The 25,135-nt window shown below is 50.9% G+C and overlaps 1 protein-coding gene across 1 annotated transcript; it reads right to left on the reverse strand.

Annotated features, from left to right (window-relative positions):
- Nucleotides 1-19,840: 19,840 nt before the first annotated feature.
- Nucleotides 19,841-21,915, reverse strand: FAM181B (family with sequence similarity 181 member B). The gene has a single exon (XM_074816317.1). The coding sequence runs from the start codon at nucleotides 21,866-21,868 to the stop codon at nucleotides 20,798-20,800; it is 1,071 nt and encodes a 356-aa protein (XP_074672418.1). The 5' UTR covers nucleotides 21,869-21,915; the 3' UTR covers nucleotides 19,841-20,797.
- Nucleotides 21,916-25,135: the final 3,220 nt, after the last annotated feature.

Below are 25,135 nucleotides of genomic sequence, written 5' to 3' on the forward strand. Positions count from 1 at the left end.
CTACCGAGGGAGACAGACTATGCAGCCTGTCCCAGTCAATTAGCACTGCATACTGCTGCCTGCTTAACACACTGTCTGGCTCTTAGCCTGGGAGAAGCCACGTGGGCCATCTCAGAAGCAAAGAGTCCCATTCCTAGAGGGAGTGACTGTGGGAAGCTCAAAGCCCTACTGGCAGCTGTATGCGTGATCATCCCTCACACACGACAGCCCATGGCTCTCTGGATGTGATTAGAAGTGTGTGCATTGCCCTGGGAGACCTGCACGCTTGGACTTTGAAAGTCCCCAGTGTTAGAGGAGTCTCATCCAAGCCAGGCTGGTGCATAGGTCACACAGCCTGGCACTGTTCTGTGCCCCATCGCCCTTGGAAACAAACCCAAAAACCTCCCTCAGTCCCATGGGGACAACAGACTCCTTCCTCTCTGCAGTCCAGGCTCTCACCAAGGGCACAGGAGCCAAGGTGCATACAGGGCGGGAGCTGAGCTGGAGACCATGGCACCCCCAAACCCACACACAGCCACTCCACTGCATCACTGCACCTTCTGCTGGGCACTGCTAAGGAAGCAGTGCCACCAGCCAAAGGCCCTCCGGGGGGTCTCTCCATGTCACAGAGTCCCAGGGAGGCTTCCCCTAGCCCTGCAAAATTGTCATACCCCACCAAATACTATCCCAGTGGGATGACGGTGTTCCTGACCATAACTGGGAAAGAACAGAGGAGCTTGCTTCTCAGCATTCACACACACCAAGGCCAAGGCTGGTTACCACAGTCTTTATTTAGTATCTAAGTGGCTTTTAGCACCAGGAAAAGCATCTCATCCCTTTGCTGATGAGCCACAGTCTCTCCATGTACTTGTAATGCCAGCACCTTCCATGCTCCTCACATAGGTAGATCTTCTCACTTAGGCTAAGGAAGGAAAGAGAAAGCTGTCACATTTCAGGTTCAGGGAGAGACACTGAGAAATATTCGCATTTCCTGAGCAAGAGACCTTGAAACTGAGGTTTCCTTGCCTTTTCCATGACTTCTGAAAAAAACTTAACTGCTTTTGAGAAGGAAGGTAGCAGGGTGGCAATTACGTTTTTTGTTTCAGAAAGGTGCCTACACAGCTTCTCGTACTTTCTTTCCTCTTCTCCTTCCCATGCACCTCCCCACTGCTCAGTTAAAGGCTTGACCTTTCTGTGTGTTCAGCTTCTGGGCCTGTCTTCTAAAATATTAAGGAAGAATGGGGGGGGGGGGAATAAAGGCGGGGGGGGGGGGGAGGGGGGGGCGGAGAGAGAATGCCTTTTAAGTGGAACCATGAAGAGAGGAAATTTCCCTGAACAGTGTAGGAGCATCAGGTAGTGCTCAGCCGATCTCATGACAGTCACCTCTTCAAACACTGCCAGCAAGAAAGGCTTCATGCCTCCACCAATGAAGCCAAAGACAAGACGTGTTTTGACGGGTGGCTTGAAAGTCTTAAATCTTCACTGTTCCAAAAATGAGACTTCCAGAAGCATGGTTTATTCCTCAGAATACTGGTTCTGGTCCAGCTAGTCTTAGACAGGCAAATAGGGAGTGCAAGAGAGGGAGCTTCAAGCCATGCCCTTGCCACAGAGGGGCCTCTTTTTACCCTCTGGGTTTGTCTGATACCTGTCATGCCTTGTAGAGATGAGGCCAAAGAGAGAGACAGCAGCCCCTGCCTCCTCTTTGGAGGCAACAATACTCCTGGGACCTGGGTACCTTCAGCCCTCAGTTCCAATGGCGGAGGCAACAGCTGTTTTGGGGGAAGTCTGAAAGAGCCTTCCAAACCTCAGCCCTTCTCCCTATAAGTGTCTGAGCTGTTTCTCATTGGGCTCCAGGAACAGGCCAGGGCGTTGAACAAGCTCAGACACGCACAGAGTGATCCCAAGAGCGTGTGGTCTCTCCCCATATCATGAACTCAGCCCTGATCACTGTTACCATCTGTTGTTGTTTAAAGATTGTAGGCAGCTAAGTACCATAAAATGGATTGCTCGCTCCCTGGCAGTGGCATGGGGAAGAGAATCAGAAGGGTAAAAGTAAGAATACCTCTGGGCTGAGACAAAGGACAGATTAATAGTTAAAGCAAAACCTGCACACACAGGCACTCCCAGGAGTCAGCTCCCACATTAGATGTTCTGTTAGGTCTTTCATTCATCCTTGCTTCTTTTCCACCACCTGCCCCTTGTGAGTCTGAAGAGACCCTTCCCCAGCAGCTTTTACAGTGCTACATGCAGCCCAGTCCTGGAAACAAGAAAACAGGATCCAGGCCTTGGAAATGTCTCTCTCCAGCTCCTTTCCAAGCAGTGGGCAAGCCCTGGCACTACCAGATGGCACAAGAGAAGCTGCTGATGCGGTCAGCGGCCAAGGGCTATGGAGGCAAACGTACTCACTTGGGAAACACGACGTCACTGCCAGCCGTCTGGGCAGGGGCGTTCTTTCTGCCTGATGCGGCTGAATCTGTCGTCCCTGGCCTCTGCAGGAGAGAGACAGCCAGGTGAGACCATTGCCAGGAAAGGATCCTGTTGCTAACCAAGGCAGCTGGCCTGTGGGCTGCTAAGGGAGAAAGCTGCCTTCTGGCAGAGCTCCCTGTCCTCAGCGTTAACCCCTCTTTACTAGGAGCAGGAGCTGCACAGTGAGCTCCTGCACCTGGGTGATAACACTGCCTGGCTTTGGGCAAGGGCAGGAGGCAGCTGTCTCAAGCAGGAGACGAGTCAGACCCACAGGGAGACATCACTGCCAATGGCCTCTCAGGGCATTTCCCAAGAACCCACGGCAGTGCTGGCGGAGAGAGACACTCACGCTGAGGAAAGATTTCAGCAGGCGGCCGGTGCTATCCAGAGTGCAAAGAAAGTGTGCGGAAAACTGCATTTTGACTTTGTTCTTCCAGAAGCGCAGGCAGCCAATGTCCTTGAAGATGAAGTCCACGTCCTGCTTCTTTGCCAGGGTGTAAGACACAAAAAGCACAGTGCAGTACGATTTTCTGAGGAACACGGGAACAGGCAGTGCTGCACCATGTCCCGAGGAACACGGGTGTCCAAGGATACTGAGGCATAATTCAAGAGAACAATCATAGAAGCACGTGGGGAAAAACAAATGGGGAGCAAATTAAGTTAGTGCTGAACTGGAGGACTTCAAGTTTGGGCAAGCTGCTGAGCCAACAGACAAAGCTCTGCTAGAGAGCTGTCTTGCAGATTCCTATGGTGCAGCCCAAAAATGAGGACTGCGTAGCCCCTTCCTGCTCTCCGATCAAAGCACTCTCCGGGCTGAGGTTCCCAGGGGACAGCAAGGATTTCTTCATAACACCAGGCCTGGGTTGCCCCCACGAGGAATATTCTGCCTTCCCACCACACACAGCCATTTGCTTTCCTGGAGAAGTTATCCCTAAGTGTCACAGCTTTGGGGGCCTGAGTCCTGTCCAGCAGGATATTGATCCCTGACTATTACAGCAAAGAGGATCGACACTGCACAGAAGACAGTCTCTGAAAACAGGCTCTAAGGGCCTGATGCCTCACACCCACGGTGCATTGCTGGGGCCTCAGCACATCCTCCCTGCTGCCATGAGCAGAAGCAACAGCCAGTGTGGCCATCAGGGTGCAAACAGTGCAGAGAGGGACCTTTTCAGGAGCTGCTTCTTGGCAGACGGTGGGAGGTCTGGGACTATCTTTGCTTGTGAGGAGCTCAGGCTGTTCTAAGGACCTTCTGAAGGAGCTCTAGACTCCTCTCAGTCCCTTGGCAGCAGCAGTTCAGCATGTACCCCAAAGGCCCTGTAAGAGAAATCCACCGTGTTCATCTGCTCTTTGTAGACGGGCTTCTGTGTGTGGAGGAGATCGGGGTCCCCCCATGGACAAAGAGCATGGAATAAGGCAGAAGGTGCCCAGCCCAGGTATTGTGACACCCTGGAAAGACACCAAAGACAGAACAGGGCTCATTCTTTCTGAGATGGCACATAGCTTCTGTGGGCAAGGTGATGGGCTGTTTTACCCCAGCTTATGAGGAAAGGGCTGAACAGAGGCATTCTGGAGAGCTTTGGATATGGCCTCATCCTCTGGGCCTTTTTCACCCCTCTCTGGTTTTCATGGTACCCCTTGAAATTAATTAAACACACATTTTTGCTTAAATTAAAATAATCATTAAAAAATAATGAACAACACATAAGGCAGAGTCCTACTTCCATAAATATTTCTGCACAGAGTCTGGAAAGATGCATCACAAGGCAATTCCTTATACACCACCAGCACAAATCCTGTGAAGGTCTGCATGGGGCACCTGGAATCTAACCCCCAGCCCAGCTCTGCTACTCAAAAGTGGCCTCTGAAACTGGCATTCCAGGATTGCTACGAGACAGCGCTATGGCTCTTTGGTATCTCATCACCGAGGTAAGCTTCAGTCCCTTACAAGGAGTCCTTCTGTCTCTGGCATTCCTCCTCCCAGCCAGTTTCATTGAATCATAGAATCATTTAGGTTGTAAAAGACCCTTAGGATCACTGAGTCCAACCATTAACCTGACGCTGCCCTGTCCACCACTAAACCGTGTCCCTAAGCACCACATCTACACGTCTTCTAAATACCTCCAGGGATGGTGATACAACCACTACCTTGGGCAGCCTGTTCCAATGCTTGATAACCCTTCCAGTGAAGAAATTTTTCCTACTATCCAATCTAAACTTCCCCCGATATAACTTGAGGCCATTTCCTCCTGTCCTACCACTTGTTCCTTGGGAAAAGATACCAACCCCCACCTCACTACAGCCTCCTTCGAGGTAGTTGCAGAGTGCGATAAGGTCTCCCCTCAGCCTCCTTTTCTCCAGGCTAAACAACACCAGTTCCCTCAGCTGTTCCTCATCAGACTTGAGCTCTAGACCTGTCACCAGCCTCGTTGCCCTTCTCTGGACACGCTCAAGTCATTCAATGTCTTTCTTGTAGTGAGGGGCCCAAAACTGAACACGTTATTCAAGGTGTGGCCTCACCAGGGCAAGTACAGGGGGACGATCACTTCCCTAGTCCTACTGGCCACGCTATTTCTGATACAAGCCAGGATGCTGTTGGCCTTCTTGGCCACCTGGGCACACTGCTGGCTCATGTTCAGCCGGCTGTTGACCAACATCCCCAGCTCTGTTTCTACCAGGCAGCTTTCCAGTCACTCTTCCCCAAGACTGTAGAGTTGCGTGGGGTCACCCAAGTGCAGGACCCAGCACTGAGCTTTGTTGAACCTCATACAATTGGCCTCGGTCCATCGATCCAGCCTGTCCAGATCCCTCTGCAGAGCCTTCCTACCCTCAGCAGATCAACACTCCCACCCAACTTGGTGTCATCTGCAAACTTACTGAGGCTGCACTCGATCCCCTCATCCAGATCATTGATAAAGATATTAAACAGAACTGGCCCCAATACTGAGCCCTGGGGAACGCCACTTGTGACCTGCTGCCAACTGTATTGAACTCTATTCACCACAAGTCTCTGGGCCTGGCCGTCCAACCAGATCTTGACCCAGCAAAGAGTACACCCATCCAAGCCATGAGCAGACAGTTTCTCCAGGAGAATGCTGTGGGAAATAGTGTCAAAGGCTTTACTAAAGTCCAGGTAAGCAACATCCACAGCCTCTCATCAACTAAGCGGGTCAACTTGTCATAGAAGGAAATCAGGTTAGTTAAGAAGGACCTGCCTTTCATAAACCCCTTCTGCAGCTGGGCCTTCTTGCCCACCATGCAAGATCATTCCTTGGTCACAGATTACCACTGCTGAGCAGGTACAATTTGACTTTCCCCTTCGCTGAGCATGAGAACCCCTTTCCATGGCTTCTGGAAAAAATTGCCTGTCACACAGTCACGGTCACAGAATCATTGAGGTTGAAAGGGACCTCTGCAGGTCATCTGGTTCAACCCTCAGCTCAAGCACAGCAACCTAGAGCTGACTCGATTTCTTTGCTGCAAAAGCTTGCCTAGGAATGATGCAGTGAATAAATTTCATGGACCATGCTATCTCTGCAACCTTACCCCTCAATCTGTAGGGTGCTTTTAATTCCAGTCCAAGCAGCCTCTCCATCAGTGGTTACACATACACAGTTTTTCCATGAAACATTATTTTTATTAAAGAAGTCATTTAATGTTTAGAACATAGCTTCTCTGGAACATCTTTCCTTTAGTAGCTCACAAAAAAAGTAGCTCGCTGTGTATTTCATTATTGAAACAGCATCTAACAAATACCATACGCTGAGACAGGTCAGAAACACCTGGACTTTCATCCAACTGCACAGCAACCCTCCCACACGGCACAAATTCTTCTAATACTCGTGTCTTCAAATCTTCAGCAATGTGTTTGCTGCATCTTCCAGCAGTACTTGCTGACAAGGGAATGCATGTTAGTTTGTTGCCATGCTATTCCCCTGTATTATTTCAGCCATTTTTACCAGGGCAAAAAAACCAAATATTTCACCTAACAGTATGTGGCTTTTTGTCTTTGGCTGTTAAGTAAGAAACTTCAGAGGAGGCTTCTCTATCATTAAGCTTACAATGGCTTCTCTCCGCAGGCCACAGGTCCTGCCAGGAGCCTGCTGCAGTGCCGGGGCCTCCACAGGATCACAGCTTCTTTCAGAGCACATCCACCTGCTCCGGCGTGGGGTCCTCCCCGGGCTGCAGGTGGGTCTCTGCTCCCCCATGGACCTCCCTGGGTGCAGGGCACAGCTGCCTCACCATGGGCTGCACCACGGGCTGCAGGGGAATCTCTGCTCTGGCTCCTGGAGCACCTCCTCCCCCTCCTTCCTCACTGACCTGGGTGGCTGCAGAGTTGTTTCTCTCACATATTCTCACTCCTTTCTCCAGCTGCTGTTGTGCAGCAGTCTTCACCCCTTAAGTATGTTATCACAGAGGAGCTACCACTGTTGCTGATGGGCTCAGTTTTGGCCAGTGGCAGGTCTGTCTTGGAGATGGCTGGAACTGTCTCTGTCTGACATGGGGACAGCTTCTGGCATCTTCTCGTAGAAGCCACCCCTGAAGCCCCCCTGTTACCAAAACCTTGCCACATAAACCCAACACAGTGAGCTTGGAGGTTTCTACCTCTTCCCCACTCTGTCCTGCACCAAGCACTTCTTCGTCTAGGCTCACCAGGCACTCTTCTTCCTAAACTACTCATTGACCCCACCCTGTAGCCCGGCACTGCTCCTCCAGTTAGTTCTCTTGCCCAAGGCCAGAGAGGTCTTGGGGCATCAGGGAAGGGGAAGGCTCTTTTTTTGGAAGAAAAGCCATCTTTGTGGCAGGCACAAGAGAAGCACCAATGGCAGGACTTCTTCCCATACTAGATCGCTTTCTCTCTCTCCCAACAAGAATGCCCCTTAAGAACCCACACCAGCATTTTGGACCACCCAGCAGTGTCTTATGGAGGTGGCAGCAGAGGAGGGATGGCCACCCCCGGCTGCCTGTCCTGTGGAGTGTCAGTATTGGTCTCTCTGTCCCAAGGGGAAGGCCTGCATCTGAGCACACCAGGCAGCAATCCACAGCCGAGCAGCACAGCTGGAGCCTACCGCTCTGTGCCATGCACCATTTTCCAGCAGCCATGCCTTCTGCTGCACACATGGGTAACCTTGTGGTGAGCACAAGCTGAGGAGGAAACTCCTCCTGTTGTGTGTCTGCAGACTGCTCCCATCATGGGAGGGCAGCTCCTGCGGGATGCCAGAAGGTCAGCAAGAGCCAGAGCCCAGATGGAGAACTTTGTCTGAGATGGGCATAAGGGAGCCGGAAAGGCACCTTCTATATGTCTGTGTCATTAGTGTCCATATTTCACAAATGCTGAGGAGCAGCAGTAGAGAGCAGAAGAGGAGAAGCGTCTCTGGGCTGATTTCCAGGCTCACACAGAACAGTTTTAGAGGGAGAGGGCCCAGGCATGGGAGGCACTTTTAGATATCTCCCAAAACAGCCATTGCCTCCTCCATGGGAGCTGGGAGCTGAAGGTACCCAAGCTCCAGGGGTATCATTGTCCTCAGAGAGCCAGGCAGGGGCTGCTGTCTCTCTGGCTGGGCTCATCCCTACAAGGCATGACAGACATCACCCACAAACCCAGAGGATAAAAAGAGGCCCCTCTGTGGCAAGGGCATGGCTTGATCCTCTCTCTCTTGGACTCTAGCAGCCCAAGAATTAGGGGCTTCCCTGGGGGTGGGCTGACCCCAGGGGAGAGACAATCAGTCACTGGAACCCAAACGCCCTGGAGGGACCAAACTGCTAGCTCATGACATGTGCCCCCTAGTTGTGATGCGGGGTGCTGTCACAATGAGGCCACTCGTGACCTAGCAACACTTGGCTGCAAGGCCTTCCGGAGAGAGGTGCTGGCTGCTGCTCTGGCTGCCACTTTGCTCTTGAGGAGACACCTTGCAGTGAGGCGCAGAAAGCAACTGGAGGGACTGAACCAGCATGGGACAGCTGCTCGGTGAAGGCTGGAGGAGGTCTGGAGCCAGATGGAGGCCAGGAGTGCTCCCATCCTGCGTGGTGGACGCCTCATGCTTCCAACACTCATGCACCTCTCGGATGATGGTGAGGCCATCAGGAGGCATGTGATGAGTGCTGCTGTAGGACAGGCTCACCCTGTCATGGCAGCGTTCATCCTGGGGAGGGGGAAGGTGTATCCCAGGACACTGGCACCTGCCACCTTTGTGCCTTGGGCTGACATAGAGGATGAACTCCCTTTCTCTTGCTTTCCAGAGACTGTGAGAATTTGGGATGGTGTATCCCGGTACATCCTACGGCAGTTTGCGCTGCACAAGGTGGGCTTGGCCATCTCCTCATCTCCTCCTACCCTGCTTGTCCCAGGAGTGCTCAACTTGCAAACCACCTCCTAAAGCAGAAGAAACATCCCAGAGGTAGCCTGTGGGCTGCTACTGCTTTGACACTCGGGACAAAATGAAGAGCCCAGCTGCAGCAGAAGGAGCTTCTCCATGCTGCCTGCAGCTTGCTCATTGCCCACGACCAGTGTGGGCAGCCCAGCATCCAGCCTGAGCCACTTCTCCAGGCTTCCCCTACTTGTTGGAAAGCCCTTGAGGGGTCCTCCCTAGCTGAGGGGGTTGCTCTGCTTCTATTATGGCATCTGTTCTTGAGAGAGCAAACCGCAGGGAGGTGAAAAAGGCCCAGAGGATGAGGCCATCTCCAAAGTCCTCCAGACTGCTACTGTCCAACCCCTTCACCATAAGCTGGGGTACAACGGCCCATCACCACCTTGCCCACAGAAGCTGTGTGCCATCTCAGAAAGAATGAGCCCTGTTCTGCCTTTGGTGTCTTTCCAGGGTGTCACAATACCTGGGCTGGGCACCTTCTGCCTTATTCCATGCTCTTTGCCCATAAGGAGCTCTCATCTCCTGTGCACACAGAAGCCCATCTTCCAGCTCTCGAAGAACTTTGCATGGGTTCACAGGCTCCAATATGAGGAAGAAAGTTTTCCTGGTAAGAAGGCAGATGAACACGGTGGATTTCTCTTACAGGGCCTTTGGGCTACATGCTGAACTGCTGCTGCCAGGGGACTGAGAGGAGTCTAGAGCTCCTTCAGAAGGTCCTTAGAACAGCCTGAGCTCCTCACAAGCAAAGATAGTCCCAGACCTCCCACCGTCTGCCAAGAAGCAGCTCCTGAAAAGGTCCCTCTCTGCACTGTTTGCACCCTGATGGCCACACTGGCTGTCGCTTCTGCTCATGGCAGCCAGCACAGTTGCAGGTGCAGGCTGGCAAGAGGGAGGATGTGGTGTGGCACGAGTGATGCACCACCAGCGTGGGGCACCAGGCCTCCGGAACACTGTGTTTCAGGGATTCTCTTCTCTCCAATGTTGCCTCTCAGCCTGGAGAGTGCTTTGAGCTGGGGACGGGATGAGGCTGTGAACACTGCATTTTTGGGCTGCACCACAGCAGTACGCCAGAGAAACTCTGTAGCAGAGCTTTGCCCATGGGCTCAGCAGCTGCCCATATTTGCCTGTCGTCCACTTGAGCAAAGTTACTTTGCTCCTTGCTTCTTTTTTCCTAGGTGCTCCCCCCAGTGTACTGTTGAAGTATCCTTGGACACCCGCATTCCTCGGGACACAGTGTAGCGCTGCATTCAAGAGACCCTGCTTTTTGTGTCTTACACCCTGGCAAAGAAGCAGGACGTGGACTTCATCTTCAAGACATTGGCTGCCTGCGCTTCCGGAAGAACAAAGTCAAAATGCAGTTTTCCGCACACTTTCTTTGCACTCTGGATAGCACCGGCCGCCTGCTGAAATCTCTCCTCAGCGTGAGTGTCTCTCTCCGCCAGCACTGCCGTGGGTTCTTGGGAAATGCCCTGAGAGGCCATTGGCAGTGATGTCTCCCTGTGGGTCTGACTCGTCTCCTGCTTGAGACAGCTGCCTCCTGCCCTTGCCCAAAGCCAGGCAGTGTTATCACCCAGGTGCAGGAGCTCACTGTGCAGCTCCTGCTCCTAGTAAAGAGGGGTTAATGCTGAGGACAGGCAGCTCTGCCAGAAGGCAGCTTTCTGCCTTAGCAGCCCACAGGCCAGCTGCCTTGGTTAGCAACAGGATCCTTTCCTGGCAATGGTCTCACCTGGCTGTCTCTCTCCTGCAGAGGCCAGGGACGACAGATTCAGCCGCATCAGGCAGAAAGAACGCCCCTTCCCAGATGGCTTCTGGCAGTGACGTCGTGTTTCCCAAGTGAGTACGTTTGCCTCCATAGCCCTTGGCCGCTGACCACATCAGCAGTTTCTCTTGTGCCATCTGGTAGTGCCAGGGCTTGCCCACTGCTTGGAAAGGAACCGGAGGGAGATTTTTTTTTCCCAAGGCCTGGATCCCCCATTACTTCACACTTGCTCCTGTTTGTTTCGGAACATGGGTGTATTCACAGCGCAGCCCACGGGCTAGTGATTGCCCCTTCCTTTCCTAAGCCACAGCAAGCATCTCTCAGAAGGTGGCACCAAGGCCGAAGCCCTGCAACCCTGGGAGGTGGCACCCTGGAATCAAACTGCTGTTGTCTTCTTGCTTCCAGGATCGGGCTCTACATACCATCTGGGAGGGCTGCCAGGGAAGGGCCTCTTCAGACACACAAGGGGCAGCTGGAGGAGAAGAAGAAGGGAGAAGCAAGGAGGGAGGAAGAGGCTAAGAGATCAGGCACTGTGAGACCTGGCTCCTGGGAGCAATGGCTCCTGCGAGACCTCTCTATCCTTCTTCCCTTTTGCACCTTATCCTAAGGGCAAGGGGTTCAGAGCCATGGCTGGAAGGCTGTGCGTTGTACAGGATGAGGTCCTTCTGTGACTGATTCCTTGTGACAGTAGCTGTGCAGGGCCTTGGTAGGGACCAAGATGGCAGGGCAGCCCAGCGCTTCCAATTGCATTCAATACTGCTTAGGTTCCTTCTGCACGGGGCTCCTGTAGCTCCTGTCTCCTGACAACTCCTGCGTGGGCTTGATGTGCCCAACGGGACACACTGGGGCCATAACAGCAGCAGAGCCCCAAGGCTCGCTTCCTGTGAAATGCAAGGGAGAAAGAAAGACCAGTGGGAGCACTGTCAGGCCACAGAAATGAAAAGCTGGGCAAGGTTCAGAGGGAGAAATCTCCAGGCACAGACTGGTGTGCAAGAGTGTCCCTGTCCCTCTCTGCTAGCCCCCTTCCCCACTGGCATGCAGGGAGGCTTGGTCCCTGCCTGGACGCGTGGTCACCAAGGGGCTGCTCTGATGAGCCTTTCTGTCACCTTCTTACAGGGTCTCTCACTGACAAGCGCCAGCTGCTCTCCCAACAACATCTCTCTCTGGCCAGACTACCCCAGGTGACAGGGGAAGGAGAGCTGGGCAAGGCTGCCAGGGCAACAGAGCCTCTCAGGTGAGACTGGTGGGGAGCTGGAGGAAGCAAACCCAGGCCTCTGGTCCTTGAGGCAGCAAGAGCCTGTTTTTGGACAGAGGGTCTTGGTGAACTTCAAAACCACTGTCATGTGTCCTGGCAAACCCTTTCCTTGCTGGGCAGTGAGCAGAAAGCAGGTTTTTGCAGGCGTTGCTCTCCTGCCCCTGCTGCCAGCATGAAGCCCTGTTGGGAAGTGCCTGCAGAAGCTCACAGCAGAAGGCTACAGATGACTTCATAGCTTCTCCATAGCTGCAAGGGAGCCTCCTCTTTTGGTCAGAGGAGGGCAGGGCTCCAGGATTGGCAAGGGAAAAGGTTCCTCTGCATGGGGTCTGGATCTGGGCACCTGAACTCTGCTTCACGGGGGAGCTGGTGCCACAGCTTGGCTTACAGCTTCTCCTTGGGATAGAGCACAGAGAAGAGAGGAGGGCTGATCCACACAGCTGCCAAAGCGGCACCCAGCTGGTGAGCACAAGCCATAGCAGAAACTCCCCTCTTGTGTGCTCGCAGACTGCCGGCAGTGCGCGAGGAGAGCTCTTCAAGGAAGGGAGAAGAAGGCAAGCGCAAGCAATCTGCTACGGCCTGGCCCCAAACTCTACCCTCAGTGTGTGAGGGCCACCGGAGAGCACGACACGTAACCCCCGTGGACGGCATGTCTGCGGTGTCCAGGAGAAAGACCAGCACTTTCTGAGCCTCTTTTTCCTCCCTTGAGCACGAGGGCTCCTTCCAAGCCCATTCAGGGAAAGCTTTCTTCCCCTTGGCTTCAGAGGCCGAGGGCTGAAGCCTTTCCTGCTAACTTTCTTGGAGACAAAAAGTGGCAGGAGAAACTATCCTGAGCGTGGACAAACACCACTGGGAGGCCTGCCATGCCGTCGAGTGACAGCTCCTGGCTTTGCGCCGCCACCTAAAACGAGTTCTGTGCTTTTGCTGGCCCCGTAGCTGAAAACGTAGGCTGACAAGCTGAAGCCGCATCCTCCCCGCGGCTCGTAGAGCTGGAAAGGAAGGGGAAGGCTGGCCAGAGCACACCAAGTTCTGTAGGTGCCTTTTCTGGGAGGGAAGACTATGCCTGCCCTGGGAGCTTCCTTGCGAAGGCTGGGGCATTGTCTTCCCAACGTGCAGGATTCAAAGTGAACCACTTGAGGGCTGTAGAGGACTTCTATCCGTAGCTTTTGCCTAGCTGAGAAGGTCCTGTCAGTGGTACATCGTATTTTACCAGGGACTTAAGCACTGGCAATGAATATTTTTTTCTTGTCCAATCTTGTACAAGAAAAACTTCCTCTAGAGACACTCCTTACTGAAATCAGAAATTGCTGTGTCGCTGCCCTACAAGACACATTAACTAGTAAAAGAGATTAAATCAGTGTAGGAAAAACACAAGCTGAATATTGTGGGACTTTTAGCTGCTGTATGCTTGTGTTTTGCTTTCTAATTTACAGCACATAATTTTGGATTTTTCTGTTTGCTCCCACTTTTACTTTCAGCAGCAGCATAACAAGTCCTCTATTCTTAAAGCATTCTTTTTCTCTTCCTTTGAAAAATGAGGTGATTTGAAAGCAGGGATAAAAATAGCATAAATACAAGAAAAATATATCAGTACAGGTAATAATGTGGCAATATTAATACTTATTTCAAGCCCAGAAAGGATCAGTGTGGCATCCTGACATGATGCTAAGCCTAGCAGTTGACTGATATCTGAATTGCCTCTGCCAGGAAAAACCTTTCACCCCTCTTTGCCTACTCATTCGTATCTCTCCTCTTATTTAACAAAATTGCATCTTATTTATAATCCTAGCTGGTCTGGATTAGTAAGGTAGCGTTCGTCCCATAGTACAACATGTTCTTCCTTCCCCGGCAGGGCCCATCTATCAGCCAAGCCAGGGCATCGATGGGAGCACTCTGCAGCAGGCTGCAGCACCGGCTCATCCCCAGCATCCAGGAGCCAGTGCGTAGCTCTGACAACCAAAGGATCTCTGAACAATACAATAAAAATAAATTATATTGAAGTCAGGGCCATGCTCCTTTGGCCCGGCTTTTACTTCAGCCTTTGTGCCTGGTGTTTCTGTCAGCTGGCTCTAGGCCTGAAGAGTCAACTAATCCATAAAAAATATTAATCACAGACTTTGGAATAACATTCAGGTTATCTGATCATCACATTCATGCTTAGCACACCAGGCATATTCTTACAAGCTGCCACCCCGAATTAAACCTCTATTCTTTAAGTCATTTTCTGAGGCTTCTTACTCACAAGGCTTGACTTCATGTGCAAATTGGAGACACTTGTTTTGCTAGCACTTCAAGGGTGTGCTGACATTTCGGTCCTGAAAGGAAAATCTTGATAAAATCACTAATTAATGACTGAGTTTGAATCATTTGTCCCAGATAATGTGGATAAACAAAGAAGCTAAAGGTCTGGCTATTAAACAGGAAAGAAAGGTTTTTCTTCATAGAGTGAGCTTCGCTGTTCAAATACCTAAAATGGTGGTAATGGATTTATATTCAATTACTTGAGTGCACAGAAGCAATTATAGCTATTCTTTAAAGCCCAGCTCTACTGCGAAGTGTTACTATGCAAAAAATTATTCCTTATTAGTTATCCGCTGATGAAAAATGGTGGTAGAAGGATGGAATTTCCCTTTTATTTAGAATTAACACCCAATTTTACCATCTGATCTCTGCTCTCTGTATATTGAGAACAGGGCTCTTTACTCCAGACCTAACGAATCAAGCTGACAACCCGCTGACAGGGAAGAGACTGCTAGAACTGGGAGGGGATTTGATCACAGAATTGTAACACTGGCTGATATTATTCAAACAAGAGATCTGTAAGAGTCCAACTCAACTCACTTACCCAGGCTGTATTCATATAATCAGCAGTCAGAACAATAAACGGTATTTTAATCTCTAACTCCTGCAGATTGGTTTGGAAAATCGCTGAGATTTCCAGAGATCTCACAAACCCACTATGAACCTCATTTTTAGGTGTTGGAAGTAAAGAGCACTTTTCAGGGTGCTCAGTCTCAATACCCAAAGAAGCATTCCAACTAGCTTAGGAGTTGAACACACCAAAAAGACATGGGACGAGAAGGAAATACTATGTATGTCATACTAAGGCAGGGTCCAGGATAGCTCTCAAGGCCACCCTGGAGCATTGTCTCACCCTGAATCCACAGCAGAGACCCGAGTACACTCAGCACAGGCTCAAGCTCTTCTCCGTGAGGTTTGGACAACTACCTGCAGAAAGGGCCATGTCTGCTACATATCAGTGAAATGGGTCATGGGCATCAGTCCCTATAAACTCATTCTTTACCTTGTAGTGTAGAAAAGCCTGTATCGCAGACTGCAATTAAGAAAATGAGAAGAGATAAAATCTGGGCCACTGCCTCTCCTGTGCCATCATCCCTTGTCCAGCAGCCTGTGTCAGAATTCTTTACATTTTAAGAATGTCTTGGCAACATCAAATTAAAAATCATTCACTGAGTTTTCACCACTGTGGAGGCACACAGAGGTCTAAGCAGTGGGCCTGTATCTTTTATAAAGCTGAACAACAGAAAAAAAATGAGTGATTATGCCCAGCTTCTACTCAATCAGAAAGCAGTATTCCCTGTCTACAGCTGCTAGCAAAGTAATACTGATGTCACCCAGTTTCTCAGGTTTAACTCACTCCCAGTCTGCAAGGAGATTTGCTTAGCTGAGCTGTGGCTGAAGCGGCTGAGCTGAACTCCAGCCATTGCTGAGCTAATTGGTACGACCCCCAGATCAATTCAAACCATCCTTGAAGATGGAGCTGGGCACTGGGCACAGGCTGGAGTAACGGAGGCACAGGTACAGTTCCCTTCAGTACACAGCCAAGGGATGGCACCTATGGCAAAGAGGCAGGGCAGCAAATGGGGACAGTCACCTCTTCAGCTGGCACAGCAGGATTTGCCAGAATTTGTTCAGCAGAGCCCGCAGACTGAATAACAATTAGCTGCTAAGACTGAGGCAGTCTAAAATGCCCAGGAGGAGAGATCCTAACACACAGAACATGCACTAACAGGAGCACCAGAACCCGTTAGTACAAAGCTTGAATCCTGTCCTCCTTCCCTTATTACAGCCCAATCCACATTTTCTTATATGCCCAACATTGTTGGGGAATACCTGGAGGGAGAACAGGGTAAAGCATGCAGTTTTAGCTGCCTCTGGGAGGGTCACGGAGACTTCCTAAGAAAGACGTGACCTCCCCGTTTCAGAGGAGAGATGAAGGATCATTTGAGAAATGCTGCATATTCCTCAAATCCTACACTGGGCAATTCAAGCAATTAAAAATATTTTCCATGGACAGCAATGCGGTGATGTTGAGTCTGTGATCTCTGGACAACTGTGGATCTGTGGACTACAACCAAAATAACCACGAAAAATAAGACTTTGACAGTACCAGTACATTTACATTTGACACAGAGGGGGTCCAAAAAGCATAAAAGGCTAAAAACCTCCAGTCTAGTGAAGGAGTTCTCTGCCAGGGAGGGGAGTTACCAAGGATAATCAAGGTTACAGTGAGGTACTGAAAAATATTATAAAACACATAAAATAGAAGTGATCCCCTCACCTTTCATAACAGCACCTTTCAGCAATCCTCTGCCAACCTTTACCCACACAGATTTTGGTAGAGGGGGGTCACTCCAATACACTCTATTTTTACTCTTTTACGTAGATGTGTTACAAAAACCACTGGATTTTAAACAAGTGTTTACCAATCTTAAAAATGAGAGATGAGTTTATTTGCTGAGTTTATTTGCAGAGAGGGCAGGCTGCACTCTCCAGTCAATATAAAGCTATCCTAAAAGCATTCCCAACTCTCATTTCATATAGTCTTGTTTGTAGGCTTGAACTCTCACATTTCCATCTTAATTGCTTGCACATCACTACACAATTGCTCTACCACCTTTTTCCTCCTGTTGCCAATAACTGCAGAATGACCTTCAGTTTTTGCACTGTTGCCAAAAGCAGTTTATTCAAAAAGTCAGAAAACAAAAAGAGTTTACAATAAACTTCTGTATCTTTTTTACTAACATTGTTTGAACAACTACCTAAGCTCATCGAAGACGACTCATCATCGATGGTCAGGCTGTATTAGAGCAATCTCAAGCTCAGGTCGTTAAATAGTTACTGAGCCTGTTTCAAAAGCCAATCCAAGAGAATAAAGGAATTGTTCTGTTTTCTTGAACCAGCTTTGGAAAAGACCCAGAACGTTTAAGTCACAAAATATTGAGACACAGTAATAACTATTCATGGTGAACCCTTTGTTATTGATCAGCAAATCACTGTTAAGGAAAGGTACGATTCACTCACTTAAAAAGGGAACGCAGGGTTCTTGTTATTCCCCTTTATCATCCTTGACAGCACGTGAAAAATTATTAAGATTGTATGCTTTTCCACCAAAATCTCCAGTAAAATCAGATAATATGTGTACAATACACCAGCAACAAAATGGAATTTAGTGTATCTGAGGAACTCGGTGCAGACTTTGTAAAACTAAATAGTTTGATAGTCTGACCTTGATCCAACCAGACAGAACCCCCTTCCATTCAAAGAGACACACTTCTTTTAAGACAGAAAAGCTGAAAAGGCTCAGCTTTAGTTCCTAGGGACAGACTCCTTGTAAAAGTGCACCAGATAAACCAAAATATCTTGCTCGTTTACAAAAGGTTTTATTCTTACAGATGCTTAAGATGATGCTCTTCAGTGTTTCAGCGGTGAAAGCAATTTCCCAAGGGTGTTTCTGAGTGAGATGCTCATGTGACATTTTCAGTGCCTGCACTATTCAAACTGGGGGAAACAAGGGCAACAAAAAGAGCCCACACAGGCACAAAGAAGATAAAGGATGCAGCTCCGCTAGATGGCAATCCCTGGGCTGGTAGCGATGCCTCCTCCGCAGCGCGGAGAGGAGCTCCACCGCTCCTCCCAGGTTGCACAGAAGTCCTTTGTCTGGCCTCTGCTGTGGGAAAAGCTGCCGGGATCGACCCAGCCATTGTTAGCTCCTTTCCAGCCTTATCAGACTTCCCATAGCAGGTACTCCTCAAATACATCCTCTGGCAGAAATGCAGCAGTACTTCGAAGAATACTTAGACTAACTTTTTTTTTCCTTTTTTTTTTTTTTTTCAGTGAAGCTCCTACAAACTGAAAATCCCCCTTTAAGGAACTTTTGCAGAATAGAGGCTAAACTGAAGCAACATCTGCAGCTGCTGCTCAGTCAGGCTGACTCCTGGAGCCTGCCCCAACTCCTTGCAAGAAGAACCCTCCCAGCCTGGCAGCATCGGGAGCGGGCTGCCACGCCAGTTTTATACCAGCCCAGCTCTGCTGACACCCACAGAGCTGCTTCTCCCCCTGGTTTGAGACAAGATCTCACTCAAGAAGGCTGATGATGCTCAGCTTCTGAGCACCACAGGTCACCACCTACAAGGGAGCAGAGCGCCAAGTGAAAACCTAGGTCAGATTTGTGGCACTTCACAGCTACTTGGAATAAAAAGGTGAGGCCTGTGGGCAACCAAACCACTCAGGTTTGCAATGTCTACATAGCATATCCCAGAGTCTGTTCCTGAAGACCTCTTTCAGAACTTTTTTGAGCAGTCTCACTGACGTCTGCGAGACAGCTGACAGGCTGTAAGGTCTCCAGGATTAGATTCCTAGTTAATACACATTTGCATATTGAGCTTGTGAAATAAATAAATTGCTCAGTGAAATCTTAAGTGAAAAAAGGTGTCTTCTTTCCTTAGCAGAGACCAGAGCATTATCAGCTTCCCCTTCATTTGCTTGGCCTGCCAAAAGCGCAGATCTCAGGCACACAGCTCAGGTGAGAAAGCTGGGTTATAAGATACATTAGTGCAGCACCATTGAGCTGAAATACTCCAAGCAGCTGCCAGTATGTGCTACAAATTCACATGCTTGAAGCAGTTGCTAAACAAACAAACAAACAAAAAAACCCAACAACTGAAATAACCCACCAGTTAGTCTTGTCTAGATAACCTAAAACGTAGTTATACACAAGCTCTGCTTGGACCTGGCAGAATGCTGCTTGTGGATGCAAACTCGCACCGTCTTCACTGGGAAGTTTGCCAAAGTGAAGAAAGCAGGACTGAGTTCACAGAGTAGGACACTGTCCTGTCATCAAAACCAGCAGTGGGGCAGAATTAACCTAATTTGTAGCTACCTTGGCTGCACTGGCCGCCCGTTGTTTCTCATACACGCTCTTGTGAAGCTTAGTTAAATAAACTAAAACAAAATTATACTTGAAAAGTGCATTTCCTTAGAAGCGTTCAGCTATTAGACACTGGAGTGTTGTGGACATTCATCCATGGTGGTTCCTTTCCATACAGCTTGTGGAGACCTTGGGCATCTTTTGAGGAGGAAAGAGGCAGCATAAGTTATAGCTCTGGCTGTTTAAAAGTAAAATTAAGCTAATTTCCAAAAGAAATTCTCTCACAGTTTATTTCCAAAAGATCTTGCTTCACTTTTCCACACATCCCAACATCTTGACCCCAAGTCTCTGAAAAGTTAAATCTAGGTTGATGAATGAAGAAAGCTGTTTTACCTTTCACTTTATCTTTTAAAAGATAGAAGGCACAAGGATTTGACACGGCCGAGGGTAAAACCTCAGGCTGATCCGTATGTGGGTCCCGTTTCAAAAACAAACAATCCACTCGGGACTGGCGGGGAGCCAGACTGCGGGATTGCCTTTTAAGACTCGCATCTCAATAGGAAACCTCCGAGTATTTTGATCTGTTTTCATAACTGTAACAATTTTCATCCCTTGGCTTTGTAGCGTATTATCATTCCCTTCTTTCTAGTAAGTTAAAGGAACAGCCGGTACAAATGAAGGCAAAACAAGCACGGGTCGCTGTGGGTAAAATACAGCATTTCAAAAGATTTAGGAAAGACAAAAAACACTGCCTGTCTTAACTCCTGCCAAGAAACCATTACAGAGGATGGAGGCGCAGTGAAAGCCCCTTGAACGCTGCATTTCAACGGCAGTAACAACCACAGATCTTAGATCTATTGTGTAGCTTTATTTTTATAGGACCTATCATAGACTCTTTTACATAACTTAAATGATTATCAAATAATCTCCTGTACACAATGAGACCGAGCCACATTGCTTTCCGAGCTTTGACACATTCCTGGAAGAAATCCAACGGTCTGTAGGAATCACATCGCTGCGGTGGCTACAGTACATTTTTGTCCCGAACTTACGCCATCAATTAACTTACATATCGCTGTAAATCGCTGTTTGCAAGATCCTGCAAGACATTGTTAAATTTCAGGACACTAAGTTTTGGTAGCAGCATTTTTAATTTTGCTTCAACACTTTTTTTTTTTTTTCCTTGACTTTTGTGTCCTCAGCTGAACACCCACCAGCACTTGCGACATGCGCGAGCCTGGGAAAAAATTTAAGTGCACCGCAAGAGTTGATGGAGTTTTAGTTTTAGACTGAAATTCTTTACAGGTGGTCACGGCTGCCTTCAAGAGGAGCAGCCCCCGTTGCAACGGCGCCTAAGACAGGTACACCAAGCCGCGTCTGCCTACAGTAAGACAAAACCTGACCTAAGGAAAGGCTAAGGAAAGGTAGTCACCGGCCGCTAGAAAAACACCTGAAGGAACCCAATATTTCACATTTTATTTGCAGCGTCTCCCAAACCGCAGGAAGAGGCGACTCGCAGAGCACAAGGGCGAATCCTGCGGGAGCCGTGGCCGTGGGTTCGGGTGGGACACACACACACACACACACACTCGCACACACTCGCACACAGCGGCGGGGCGAGCGGAGCCCCCAGCCCCACGCGTGAGCGGCGGGGGGTGCCCAGCTCTCCCCCGAGCGTCCGTCAGGTCCCCGCGGGTGGGCTCGCCCGCTCCTCTCCCCCCCCCCCGCCACCCTCCCCCGTTTCGTTCCATCGTCCTGGGCGGAGCGGTTTGGGGCGGGGGGGCCGAGCCCCCCCCGGCGCTGCCCTACAGGCCGGGGTAGGCGGGGCGGGGGTAGCCGGCGCCGTAGTCGTAGGGCACCTGCGGGGGGGGCAGCGGGCACTCGGGGAAGAAGGGGGCGAACCCCGCCGCCAAGTGCCCGCCGCCGGGCTCCTCGCCGCCGCCGCCGGGGGCCGGCTCCCCGCCGCCCGGGTAGAGCGGGCGCAGCGCCTCGGCCGGCGGCGCCTTCTTGGGGGGGCTGCAGGGCCCGGCCGGGCTCCAGGGCGGCTCGGGGTAGAGCAGCCCGCCCAGCAGCGGGTGGTGGGCGGCGGGCAGCGGCAGCGGCGCTTCGTAGAGGCCGTGCTCCAGGCCCAGCTCGGCGGCCCGGCCGGGGAAGGCGTCCGGCGGCGCGGCGTGCTCGGGCAGCAGCGCGGCGTACTCGGGGCCCAGCAGCTCGAAGAACTCGCTCGCCTCCGCGCCGCCGCTTTTCTCCAGCTCCTTAGCCCCCGGCGGCGGCCCGCGGGCGGCGGGCAGCGCCGGCTCCGTGAAGAAGGAGGGGGGCAGGTTGCGGTCCCGCAGCGGCACCTTCCGCGGACCGCCCGCCGCCCCCCCGCCGCCCGCCCCTCCGCCGCCGCCGCCGCCCGCCGCCTCGCCGCCGCCCGCCGCCGCCCCCCGGCCCTGCTGCAGGGAGCCGAAGAGGGCGGCCAGGCTCTTGCTCTGGAGGCTGCTGGCCGCCTGCGAGGCCTCCCGGCGCGGCGGGGGCTTGGCGGGACAGGCGGCGGGCGGGGAGGCGGCGGCGGGCGGCGGCGGCGCGGGCGGCGGCGGCGGGGCGGCGGCGATGATGCCGGTGCAGCGCTTGATCTGCTTCTGCAGGTACTTCCTGTGGTTCACCTTCCGCTTGGACTTCACCGGCTTGTCCAGCGCCAGCTTGATGTTGCTGGAGGCCGAGTCGATGAAGCTCAGCAGGTCCCTGGTGGCTTCTTTAAAGTCCCCCGCGTCGCCCCCGCCGCCGCCCTCGTAGCCCTTCTCCAGGTCGGCATAGCCCAGGAGGCCGCCGGCGGCGGGGAAGCAGAAGGAGAGGAGGTGGTGGGGGCTGAGCAGCGCGGCTGGCACGGCCATGGCCGGCGGCGGGGCGCCGCCGCCCCGAGCTCCGCAGGGCTGCGCCGGGCGGGCGGGCGGCGGCGGCGGGGAAAAGGCGGCGGGCGGGGGAGGAGGAGGGCTCAGGAGCGGGGCTGGCCCCGGCCCTCCCCGCCTCCCCGCCGGCCGCCCGGGGGCCGGGCCCAGCCGGCTGCACCCACCCCCCGGCCGGGGACACCGGCAGTAGCGGAGGGGCGGGACGAGCATCACCCCCGGGACAGGTACACACACCCCCCGGGACAGGTACAGACCCCCCGGGACAGGTACACACACCCCCCGGGACAGGTACACAACCCCGGTGACAGGCACACACATCCTCGGTGACAGGTACAGAGCCCGTGGGACAGGCTGAGAGAATTCTGAAGACAGGCTTAGTCTGGAGAAGAGGAGGCTGAGGGGAGACCTCATCGCCCTCTACAACTCCCTGGAAGGAGGTTGCAGAGAGCTGGGGATGAGCCTCTTTAACCAAGTAATAAGTGGTAAGAATGGCCTCAAGTTGTGCCAGGGAGGGTTTAGACTGGATATTAGGAAGTATTTCTTTCCAGAAGGGGTTGTTAGGCGTTGGAATGGGCTGCCCAGGAAGGTGGTGGAGTCCCCATCCCTGGAGGTGTTTAAGAGAAGGGTCGACATAGCACTTAGGGATATGGTGTAGTTGGGATCTGTCAGTGCTAGGTTAACGGTTGGACTAGATGATCTTCAAGGTCCTTTCCAACCTAGATGATTCCGTGATTCTGTGATTCTGTAATTGGGTTTGTTCAGCCTTGAGAAGGGTCAGGGGAGACCTTATCACCATGTATTTGAAGGGTGGCTACAAAGAAGATGGAGATTCCATTTTTTACAAGGAGTCACATGAAAAGGGGTAATGGGTACAAGTTAATCCTGGGGAGATTCTGACTGGACACGAGGAAAGTTTTTCACCATGAGAACAATCAGCCACTGGAATAATCTCCCCAGGAAGTGCTGGATTCCCCAGCACTGGACGCTTCTAAGATTCAGCTGGACAGGGTGCTGGGACATCTTGTCTAGACAGTGCTTTTGCCAGAACAGTTGGACCAGATGATCCTTGAGGTCCCTTCCAACCTGGCATTCGATGATTCTGAGGTACACACACCCCCCAGGGCCACATACACAGACATCCCCCAACGAGATACACGCAGTTGCCCTGGACCAGGTACGCAGCATCCCCTGAACCCCACCAGTGTGGTCCCCATCACCAGCATGCAGCCACCCCTAGCGCTGTGCCCCCCTCCTGCAGCTGGCACAAAATGTGTTCCTCTGCCCGAGGTCGGAGCCGGCAGTGCTGGATCACCTAGGTGCAAGGGCACGGTGGCACGGTCTTGCGCTGACACCCACCAGGATGAGCGAGCCTAAATTAATCTGCAAAGAGGTTTTTTTCCAAGCTCGTGGCTATGCACATTACCTGGCGTATCGTATTTTCCTAGCCAGGTCAAGTCCTGAGAAAATCCAGCACTCTGCTCCAGTGGAGATTTTAAATGGCAGGGCTGCATTCAGTTAAAACTGAAGATTTTTACTTGAACGGGTTTAGTGAAGCAGCAGTATAAATCTTCCACGTGGAAGGCAGAAAAATTAGTGAAATGGCAACTGAAAGTACTGATAACAGCTCCTGAAAGAACTACCTTGTCTGTTCTGGCGGGAAAAGGTATTTGGTTGATTTTTGTTTAGAAAAATTTTACATTGATGCAGAACAACCTCAAGCCTTTGAGCTCCAGATTTATTTTCAATTATTTTATATGTCCAAATATGAATAAAGATGCATATCTGTTTTTTACTGAAATAAAGTGAGTTTTCTTGGTCTGCATCAATTCATTAGAAATGCAACAGTTTTATGTTGGAAGGAAAGAACAGGAAGCAAAACTGCAGAAGAAAAGGGAAACAGACTCCTAAGACTGTACTTAGTGGTAAAAAATGGAAAGATCAGCCACATGCACCTCACTGTGGTTTCAAACACTTGTTGAATGCAAAGCAAATATTGCAAGGAGAAAAGAGGAGAAAGCACTTATTTCTCGAGAGGGGAAAAAAGGCTCAAAATCTTCTACAAAATGAAAATGCTGATTTTCTTCGTCTCTCACCTGCATCTCAGCAGGTCTCAGCAGGGTCCCAGCGGCAGGCAGAGCCTCACGGTCCCAGGGGCAGCCTTAGCTCTGGTGCCAGCACATCTGGACTGGGTCTCCTTGCAAAACCTGCTCAGCTGGAGCCTCCCAGAGTCTCTTACTTGGGGAGCTGCTCTGAGTGCAACTGTGTAACTGAAGCAGAGAACCCTGGTAGGCAGAGTGCTATGGGAAATCTCTGTATCCCTCCGTGTCAGAATAAGTATGTCTACATAGAAGGTGGATTTAAACTACTTAGCTTCAATACGAGTGACACGGATTAGCTACCCAAGATTTTACCCTCAGGTCCTGTCAAGCCCTGTCAAGCTTTGCAGCCTGCTCCTGTATCCTTATGGATGGGGAAATGTAAAGAGCACATATATATCCTCTGTGTGCTCCACTAGATAGTTTTGCATCCACCTTGAGGCCACTTCATACTGCAAATGGGTTTAGAAAATAGGAAATCACTATATGTCGCTGGATGTGCAGCCGGTTTGGGACCATTTCTTATCTGAGCGACATGAAACAACTCTAAATAGAGCAGCAGCTAGGTTGTCCTCAAGTTAGTATCTGCTTCAGCATTATAGCGGCAATATTTCATAGCCTGTCTAAAGGGGGTTGTTAATGAGTCTGGGTGGTATTATATGCAGAGTGGCTAAATATCCTGTGGCTTAGAGGAAAAAAAAAAGCTGAAAGCCCTGGCTTCTCTTCTGTAAGGCTGAATTCATTCAATTAAACAGCTTTGAGAGCTCAGCTACGGTTTAGCGGGAGACTTTATTACCTCCTAAAAATTGTAGAGTATTAAAACAATTGTCAGGCATGCAAAGGAAAGTTTGCATTCAGTTGTGCTAAGCAGCTGAATTTACATATTCTCAACCAGATCGGGAGATTTGGAAAGCCTTCATAATTGCATTAAACATGCTTATTCTCTGTGTTCTCTCAAGCAGAGCTGATTACCCCAAGTCGGGCAATGCCTGGAGGGAAATTTGCTAAGCCACATGATGTCAACAACTTGCAAAAGAAACTTAATTTTTCCAAGGAAATAGTGGTTTGGTTATTGCTGCAAAACATGTCTCTTTCCCAGCAGCTGTACGAGCCAATGCTTGTCTTCTGCTTGTGCTCTTTCCGGATGATGATGCTC

This window comes from Strix aluco, chromosome 2 (assembly GCF_031877795.1).
Source record: "Strix aluco isolate bStrAlu1 chromosome 2, bStrAlu1.hap1, whole genome shotgun sequence".
Taxonomy (NCBI): Eukaryota; Metazoa; Chordata; class Aves; order Strigiformes; family Strigidae; genus Strix; species Strix aluco.

Excerpts from the sequence above, each read along its gene's own strand:
- FAM181B (XM_074816317.1), bottom strand. The coding sequence starts at position 21,868 with ATGGCCGTGCCAGCCGCGCTGCTCAGCCCCCACCACCTCCTCTCCTTC.